This window comes from Gymnodraco acuticeps, unplaced genomic scaffold (genome assembly GCF_902827175.1).
Source record: "Gymnodraco acuticeps unplaced genomic scaffold, fGymAcu1.1, whole genome shotgun sequence".
NCBI classification, from domain to species: Eukaryota; Metazoa; Chordata; class Actinopteri; order Perciformes; family Bathydraconidae; genus Gymnodraco; species Gymnodraco acuticeps.
The window spans coordinates 84,076-93,585 of NW_022990228.1; the positions used below are offsets into that span (position 1 = coordinate 84,076).

The 9,510-nt window shown below is 40.7% G+C and overlaps 1 protein-coding gene and 2 non-coding genes across 3 annotated transcripts; 2 read left to right on the plus strand and 1 right to left on the minus strand.

The window, feature by feature from the left end:
- The first annotated feature begins 3,443 nt into the window (after positions 1 to 3,443).
- Positions 3,444 to 3,516, plus strand: trnar-ccu. Its single transcript has one exon. It is a non-coding gene; the product is annotated as a tRNA-Arg (tRNA).
- A 371-nt stretch (positions 3,517 to 3,887) lies between these two features.
- On the plus strand, positions 3,888 to 3,960 carry trnar-ccu. Its single transcript has one exon. It is a non-coding gene; the product is annotated as a tRNA-Arg (tRNA).
- Positions 3,961 to 4,519: 559 nt separating this feature from the next.
- LOC117547959 (transcription factor Sox-8-like) lies at positions 4,520 to 9,096 on the minus strand. The gene is made up of 3 exons (XM_034218889.1): positions 8,548 to 9,096; positions 6,934 to 7,160; positions 4,520 to 5,491 (listed from the first exon to the last, which is right to left on the minus strand). Exons 1-3 carry the CDS (start codon positions 8,946 to 8,948, stop codon positions 4,785 to 4,787), a joined length of 1,335 nt encoding a protein of 444 aa, XP_034074780.1. The 5' UTR covers positions 8,949 to 9,096; the 3' UTR covers positions 4,520 to 4,784.
- Between the last annotated feature and the right edge of the window lie 414 nt (positions 9,097 to 9,510).

Below are 9,510 nucleotides of genomic sequence, written 5' to 3' on the forward strand. Positions count from 1 at the left end.
AAGTACAGGTATTTGAGTTCAACATGTAAGAAGTAGAAAGTACAGGTATTTGAGTTCAACATGTAAGAAGTAGAAAGTACAGGTATTTGAGTTCAACATGTAAGAAGTAGAAAGTACAGGTATTTGAGTTCAACATGTAAGAAGTAGAAAGTACAGGTATTAGTGTTCAACATGTAAGAAGTAGAAAGTACAGGTATTTGAGTTCAACATGTTAGAAGTAGAAAGTACAGGTATTTGTGTTCAACATGTAAGAAGTAGAAAGTACAGGTATTTGGGTTCAACATGTAAGAAGTAGAAAGTACAGATATTTGTGTTCAACATGTAAGAAGTAGAAAGTACAGGTATTTGGGTTCAACATGTAAGAAGTAGAAAGTACAGGTATTTGGGTTCAACATGTAAGAAGTAGAAAGTACAGGTATTTGTGTTCAACATGTAAGAAGTAGAAAGTACAGGTATTTGAGTTCAACATGTAAGAAGTAGAAAGTACAGGTATTTGAGTTCAACATGTAAGAAGTAGAAAGTACTGGTATTTGGGTTCAACATGTAAGAAGTAGAAAGTACAGGTATTTGAGTTCAACATGTAAGGAGTAGAAAGTACAGGTATTTGGGTTCAACATGTAAGAAGTAGAAAGTACAGGTACTTGGGTTCAACATGTAAGAAGTAGAAAGTACAGGTATTTGAGTTCAACATGTAAGGAGTAGAAAGTACAGGTATTTGTGTTCAACATGTAAGGAGTAGAAAGTACAGGTATTTGTGTTCAACATGTGAGAAGTAGAAAGTACAGGTATTTGGGTTCAACATGTAAGAAGTAGAAAGTACAGGTATTTGTGTTCAACATGTGAGAAGTAGAAAGTACAGGTATTTGGGTTCAACATGTAAGAAGTAGAAAGTACAGGTATTTGTGTTCAACATGTAAGAAGTAGAAAGTACAGGTATTTGTGTTCAACATGTAAGAAGTAGAAAGTACAGGTATTTGTGTTCAACATGTAAGAAGTAGAAAGTACAGGTATTTGTGTTCAACATGTAAGAAGTAGAAAGTACAGGTATTTGGGTTCAACATGTAAGAAGTAGAAAGTACAGGTATTTGTGTTCAACATGTAAGAAGTAGAAAGTACAGGTATTTGAGTTCAACATGTGAGAAGTAGAAAGTACAGGTATTTGAGTTCAAAATGTAAGAAGTAGAAAGTACAGGTATTTGGGTTCAACATGTAAGAAGTAGAAAGTACAGGTATTTGGGTTCAACATGTAAGAAGTAGAAAGTACAGGTATTGGGTTCAAAATGTAAGAAGTAGAAAGTACAGGTATTTGGGTTCAAAATGTAAGAAGTAGAAAGTACAGGTATTTGTGTTCAACATGTAAGAAGTAGAAAGTACAGGTATTTGAGTTCAAATGTAAGAAGTAGAAAGTACAGGTATTTGTGTTCAACATGTAAGAAGTAGAAAGTACAGGTATTTGAGTTCAACATGTGAGAAGTAGAAAGTACAGGTATTTGAGTTCAACATGTAGAAGTAGAAAGTACAGGTATTTGTGTTCAACATGTGAGAAGTAGAAAGTACAGGTAATTGTGTTCAACATGTAAGAAGTAGAAAGTACAGGTATTTGAGTTCAACATGTAAGAAGTAGAAAGTACAGGTATTTGGGTTCAACATGTAAGAAGTAGAAAGTACAGGTATTTGGGTTCAACATGTAAGAAGTAGAAAGTACAGGTATTTGAGTTCAACATGTAAGGAGTAGAAAGTACAGGTATTTGGGTTCAACATGTAAGAAGTAGAAAGTACAGGTATTTGAGTTCAACATGTGAGAAGTAGAAAGTAAAAAGTCATAAAGTACTGATACCAGACACATTTACTCAAGTACAGTAATGAAGATAATTGTACTCCACTACTTCCCTCCTCTGCACACACACTTCCCCTCCCTAACGGTGTGTTTATTGCATCAATGGGCGTCTGTCTGTAGTCGAGTTGTCGTTGGCAGGCAGGTCACCACTCACCAGACAGTGATCCACTGAGCTGCAGCAGAACCCAAACAGGAAGTGGGGGAAAGCTGTGGGTCGTCATCCCAACAGACACCTGTTTGTCCCAGAGATAATAAGGTGGGCGAGGAAACATTTATTAATACGAAAACTGAGCTGAAAATCTTAGGCACAACTTATTTTGACCCATTTGGGAGTTTCTTGAGTGTAGGACTTGCTTAATATGGCGACACACTTCATGCAATGGTCCATTTTCAAGTTATATTTAGCTAATATAACATGCAATATTGCAGACTAGTGGAAAGAAAACTAAAAATACACATTAAAATATATTTTAAACTATTTTTGTGTGTATAATTATCCTAAATTCATCAAAAGTTAGCATAAAATAATGCCTCATTTGCATATTTAAACTAAAATGTTAAACTTGTAGCCTAATTATAAGAACATAATTGCCTTAAGTAATCAACTGGGGAAGTGTCATTATATTATCTGTTAGTTTATTATTTTATTCATCTGTCTGTAGTGCAACATGTATGGGCTTTTATACTCTCTTACCATTCATCTCTAATTCAGAAGCACTTATACCCACCAAACATTTCTCCTATCTATATGCTGAAGCTTTTTAACAAAGGGGTTCATTGAAATGTCATTTAGAGCCTGATTTATATGGCGTTTTATCACAAAAACATGTGAAAAAGGGCCTTATTTTAAGACAGCTAATAGCATTTTCTGATTTATGGAGTGATAACATTCTGAAATTCCCTCTGTACAAATCGTTGACTCTTATTTGCCAACAAAACAACATATTTAAACATTTAACTTCAGAAAACTTGCAATACAAAAAAGTATTGTCTTAATATAAGTTATCAATAGGGGAAGTTTCATGGTGATATCTTTACATTTAAAAAAAATGCCCTTAACATTTATAGAGTCTCCCCTTTAAATCTAACTACGCAGTGGTCATGTCGACAAGTCAAAGCCTTTTTCCGGGTCGTGAATCAAAGTCGCATTTCTCTTACAGCTCAGTGTTTGGAAAACCCAATCCAGCTGTGCTGTCCATCAGCTCCTGGACTGTGAAATCAGATAATCTCCTGACAGGAAACCAGCAGGAGCAGCTGCTGGACTGGAAACAACTAGAAACAACTGGAGACGCAGCAGAAGAGGGACAGTGACAGCTGTAAGAGCAGGAAGACATGTTGTCTGCTAAGGGAAGGGACTCTGACTCCTACAGCTCTTTCTTTTAGCCTCTCTTAATGTTGTGATACAGCTGCACCTTCAGACCGAATTGTGTGAGAAACAGGAATGTATATATACCTTGTGCTTGCAGGAATCCCTCTATTTAGAGTGTATATCTTCATGGTTGAATGCACTCGTGAGTTGCTTTGGGTACAAGTGTCACACTTGGGAGTAGGGTAATTTCTCTCATAGATTTCTAGTTTATTGGACCCACAAAAAGCTGGATGTAAAGCCCCAGTGGCCTAATGGATAAGGCACTGGCCTCCTAAGACAGGGATTGTGGGTTTGAGTCCCATCTGGGGTGATTGACAGCAGAATATTGCATATATTGTCACTCGTGCACATATGGCCACTACCTAACCAAGCACTAGGGTTAGGGTTGGCCATATAATGGTTAAATCATGATCTGCCACATAAATGATGGCATCTGGTTGGTACAAAAGACAGTTTGCCGTTGGTTCATGGTTACACATTTCAGTGGGAAATAACAAGTGGAGGTAGTCATCCATTGGTTTCATCATTTGAGGCCTTGAGTTTGGCTGCTGTTTTGTTGGATCCAGAAGTAACAGGAGTTTGGAAGTCGGTTATTTTTCTCATAGACTGACCAACTTGACTTTATATCGCTTTACGTTGGTGCTGAATGTCTATAGAACCGGTAAAAATGCAGCATTTTGAGCCCCAGTGGCCTAATGGATAAGGCACTGGCCTCCTAAGCCAGGGATTGTGGGTTCAAGTCCCATCTGGGGTGGTTGACAGCTGGGCCTGTAACCAAGAGGTTGTAGGCTTCATATTAGTGTTTGAGAAGAGTAAGAGGTTAGATGTTAACTATGTAAATGACCGGTTGGAGTCAAACTAGAACTACAACAGAACTCAATTCAGTGCAAACTCTATTGAGAGAAAACCAAATGTGAAAAGGTGTCCCCTCACCTCATCTCTTGTTCTGCCACTTACAGTTCAAAAGCAGTGAGTTTGGTATTTTGGCTGTGGTTGTGTCGGAGGCAGAACTGAGACAAGAGGTCGGAAGATAACATAGGCCATTGTTACAGTATCTCATTTAAAACCACATTCTGTCTTTCTTATGTTTAAAAATGTGGTGTTTTAAGCCCCAGTGGTCTAATGGATGAGGCACTGGCCTCCTAAGCCAGGGATTGTGGGTTCGGGTCCCATCTGGGGTGATTGACAGCAGAACCAGCTACCTTTAATATGTTCTGTTATTAATGTAGAGCCTATATTATTTAAAAACAGACACAATATCTCTGGCAATGAAGAACCTTAGCTCAAATGGTAGCGAATCACATACTGAAATGTCATTAGTGTGACTTTTTATTGGAGGTTTCAAATGTCATGCCTCAAACAGAAAAGACTCAAAACACTGAATCTTTGTCGATCATATAAAAAAAATCCTTGAAAATAAACAAATGTAACTGTATATTAATGCACAATACAACAGTTACTGTTATCTGCATTTTCCTTCAGAATTAAATGATAAAACCGGTCAACAAAGCAGCTACTGTTCTGTCCTGTGACGTTTTGGTCCATATCTAAAGTTCTCTGCAGGGAGTTTCCTCGTCTTCAAGGCCTGCTGAGTGTTGTGTAGACCGGCTGCTCCCAGACTGATGGAGGAGGACTGTGTGGAGGTGGTGCCAAGGCCAAGCTGTTGATAAGAGGTGAAACATAAGGCCTTCGGGAGGAGTGGAAGTACGGGTACTGATACAGACCGGCCGCGGGGTATCCGGAGAAAGCACTGCTGTAGAAACCGGAGCCCTGGAGGTCACTGTAGTCAGATTGGTGGGTGTTGGAGGATGAGCCTGAACTAAAGGACGTGTAATCAGATTGTGGAGGAGTGGAGGAACTGCTGTAGTGATCTGGACTCATCTGCTCAGTTTTTATCTGAGGTTTGGTGTCCTCGTGGAGCCTGGGGGTTTCACGACATATTAAAGAGGATGCAGTCCCACTTTTTGGCGTCCTGGCAGGGTTGTGAGGGTGGAGGCTGGGCAGGAGGAAGGTGTTGTGTCCGTGGGTGGTGCTATCTGTCGGGGTGAGGAGAGTGGAGCCGTTGGGAGGGAGGTACTGGTCGAACTCATTGACGTCGAAGGCCTCGATGGTGCTGATGACGTCGGGGCTGAGCTCGGAGATGTCCACGATACTGAAGTCGATGTTCTGACGGCCCCCTGTGGTGGAGGTAGAGGTGTCTGCAGGACGCTGACCCTCGTGTTTGTTCCCCATGTGGAGGTCAGTTTTTGGAGTAGTTGGAGGCGTTGGAGGTCCGTGAGACTGACCTGGCAAAACCAAGGATTCACCAATTAATTTACATGCTCAAGCAATAAAGGCAACTGTGGCGTAAGCGGTAAAGAAGCTTCTACCAATCAGAGAATTCCACATGTTAAAGTGTCCAAGGGCAAAATACTTATGCTGCGTTCACACCGGATGTGATGCGAATATTCGCTTCGCTCTAATCGCTCTTATCGCTTCACTCTAATCGCTCGAGTTTCACCGCGGCTGTCAGCTGTGTTTACTCGCATCATTCAAACAAGACACGCTGGCCAGGAGGCTACAACTACAACAAAATGAACATATTTGACCGTGATTAAATTGTAATACACGTTTCAAAATGATGCCGAAGTAACAACATACTGATACCGGTTAGTAAAAACCATGAATTAATGCTTTGACAAGTCTGCAGACAGACGGCAGGCGAAAAACCCTTTTAAAATGCGTGTTTTCTGAATGGAGATCGGCTAAGCTAACGCAGTATATGCTCCGACCGTCCACACTCACAACAACGGCCTACAGACATAAATAAACCAGCGACTGTATTCTCCATGACACAGGCAGTCTGTGGTTTGTACTTGTGTCTAGTTTCTGAACAGATATGAGGAGCTGTGAGCTCTGAGTGCTAAGAGCTAACGGCTGATGTTTTGGTGTTGTGGTTCTACGTCAGTGACGGCAGGCTGAGATCCTCACCGCTGATTGGCTACCGCGAGATCGCGTCACGGAAATTTGACGCTCGAGTTGAAAAAATTGAACTTGAGCGGTTGTCGCGGGCCCCTCCAATCGCCTCAATCGCGCCGCGACATTCGCATCAACCGCCTCATGCTCGCCGTCGGAGCGAATTCGCGTCTGTCCGCATCTCTGCATTGACTTTACATGTAATCGCGACGCCCCCAAACATCGCATCGCCTCCGGTGTGAACGCAGCATAAACCTCAAATTTATCCCATTGACATGTGGATGCTATTGAAGTGTTTATAAGTTGAGCCACAATGGTTTTGATCAATTATTCCAAGGAAGTCAAACATGCAACCTGATGGCTAACCACTACCAACCACTTGCATGGAAAACAGAGAACAGAAATTAATTGTTGGCAGGTTTAAAGATGGTTTGTTTTAGAAGAAGCTAACAGTTTAGCTACTTATCTCAAAATGTTCATCATCTGTTTTTGATTAGTCAATTGACACAAATTAATATGCACCTAATTTGATAATAGAGTATTTTGTATAAGTATTTTTTTGTGCAAAAATGTTCTCTTTTTTATTATTATTATACCAAATTAAAGTGAATGCCTTTGGGTTTTGGACTGCAAAAAAAATACTTTAAAAGACATCAGCTTGGACTTTGAGAAACTGGAATGGACATTTTTCACTGCTTTCTGACATTTTATTGACCAAGTAACATAAATGTAATTGCGACCTGCCCTAAAAGGTGTAAAGGTGGTATCTCACCTGTTTTGTCAGTATGGTATTGATGGTACTCGTCTCCTGGTTCTGTCTTATACGGGCCCTGCTGCTGATTCTGCAGGACAAGTCCAGGTCTACCGTCCCCCTGACCCGGTTTGGTGCTCTTGCGTCTCCGAGGCTGGTACTTGTAGTCCGGATAATCTTTCTTGTGCTGCATCCTCAGCCTCTCAGCCTCCTGAACGAAGGGACGCTTCTCTGTTTCAGAGAGGAGTCTGAGGACGACAGGAGGAAGATGTTGGGTTATTCAAGGGCCTTTAAATTCATGCAAGTACAACAAGTCTACAAGGCTTGTCTAATGTCCAAAATACACACATTTTGACTTTTCTTCTGTACTCTCACTGTTGTAAAAACGTTTAAGCATTCTCTAGAATACCGCCAGGAAATGAGAAATGAGAAGGACTGCTTATTCACATTGTGCACGATTTACTGCTCTATAATTCAAAATATTGTTATTTGTATTCCCTGACAGCTGGATACATAATGAGCTAGTATGATGCACAGTTATATATTAAACTATCCAACAGCATATAAGGCAGAGAATGAGTCCCACTTTCACGAGAAAATGCTTCTTGAAAAAAATCAAACAATATATAACTAAAACACACATCCTCATTAAAAGAAGGATACTGTTACATGGTATAGGTTTTCAGTGCAAACCATGTTTTTGCACTGGACATGCAGAACAACACACACACTATCTGGTATTACCTTTTTGTAATGCATCACTTTTTGCTCGTAGGTTACTTTCCCACCAATCAGAAGAGTTGTCACAGTTGTCACAATTCTTATTTTGGATCAAATCCACTGAGGAGAGAACTGTGGTTATGTCTAAAGAACTGTGGTGGTCTACAGTCAGTTGCATAGCTTGTTAACTTGTCATTAGTTAAAGTTGAGACCCTCTATTGAATCTCCCACTGTAGGAGCCGCATTTAAGTTCATTTTGTTTTTGATTTATTTGGAACCTTTATTAATGCATTTTTCTGTTTCAGTGAGAGGTGCGCTTTGCTCAGGTGAAGGGGGCGGGGCTAAGGCTTCACGTTGGAGGTGCGGTGTGTGACGGGAGAGCAGCAGGCAGCAGCAATACCGTCATTGACACGCAGACGCAACCTTATACTTAGTCAAATACAGATTATTAGGATCTACTGTTTAAGTTTATGTTAAATATTGTTTTCGTATTTTGTTTATGTTTTGCTGGAAATAAACAATGTCTAGTACTCTATTTTGTAAAACAAAGGTTTCTATTGTACCAGACAGCCAGTCCAATCTGTAATAAACATCAGTCCTAATTTAACTATGTATTATAAGTGCAAACCATGTTTTCTTCCACATGCAGGAAAGAACAAAACCAACACACCCTCTCCCTATAGGCTACTACTCTTTTGCAAGTTCTCTTCAATCTTTTTGTATTTATTCAACATGTCACACATTAATAGAGATTATTATGCTTAATCACGTCAATGTACTGTTGGGTTTAAAGTCGTTAAATCAGAGGAATTGTCATATTTTCAAAAAACACTTGGGTACACTAACTGTGGGGGTTCCGACTTTGCATTCAATACTGACTGTCCAACTGGAGAATAATGTATCTTCACTACCCACCTCCACAGTTTGCCCAGCGTCTTGCTGAGCTCCGCGTTGTGCAGGTGAGGATATTGATCCGCCAGCTTCCTCCTCGCGGCCTGAGCCCAAACCATGAAGGCGTTCATCGGCCGCTTCACGTGAGGCTGGCTCTTCAGCGCGCGCTCCCCCATAGCCGGCACGGGCAGCAGAGACCAGTCGTATCCCTTCAGCACCTGCGACACCGCGTCACGGATGCACGCGGGGAAGCGATCAGGCTTCACGCTGCTCTCCGGTTCGTGCGTAATTTTGCGCGCTGGCTCTGGTGCCTCTGACCCAGCTGGGGAGGTTGGGGACTCTGAATCTGATCCATGCTTGGATAAAGGGCTGTCGCTGCCTGCTGGACTGCGAGGAATATCTGTCAATGACTTCTCTTTTGTCATATTGGCGCGTAAAAAGTTGCCAAATTGTCCAATTCCAACTATCCAAGTGCGTAAATGCGCACGGCTCAGTCGGAAGACTGTTTCACCCCGAAATCAGGTACAATTCCAATGTTCTTGTCTTGAATTATTTATTTCTACGTCCTCTGACAGAGCTAGGCAAAGTTGAATGAGTTTCCTTTTTAGCACTTTAGCTCTTCATACTCGTTTCTCTCCGCCCCCTCGAGTCCTATTGGCTTTGGGAAAGTTTTACAGGATCAGTTCCTCCCAGTTTGGCACGAAGCAGGAGGAGGCAGTTAATGTTGACAGACGATATAACATTCAAATTCAAAACCAAATGTTATGATGATTCAGATAGTAGCAGATGAGTTAAATATTATTTTAAAGTCAATATTATATTGGGTTTTGCTATTCCTTTGTATTTTAGGAAAGTATATCCTACTTTTATTAATGTCAATTCCCTCGATCTTATAACATTCATATTCTACTTACTCGTTAAGATAAGTTACTGTTAATACAGTAATACTATTCCAATAATATGAAACTAACAAAGGGTCATTCACTA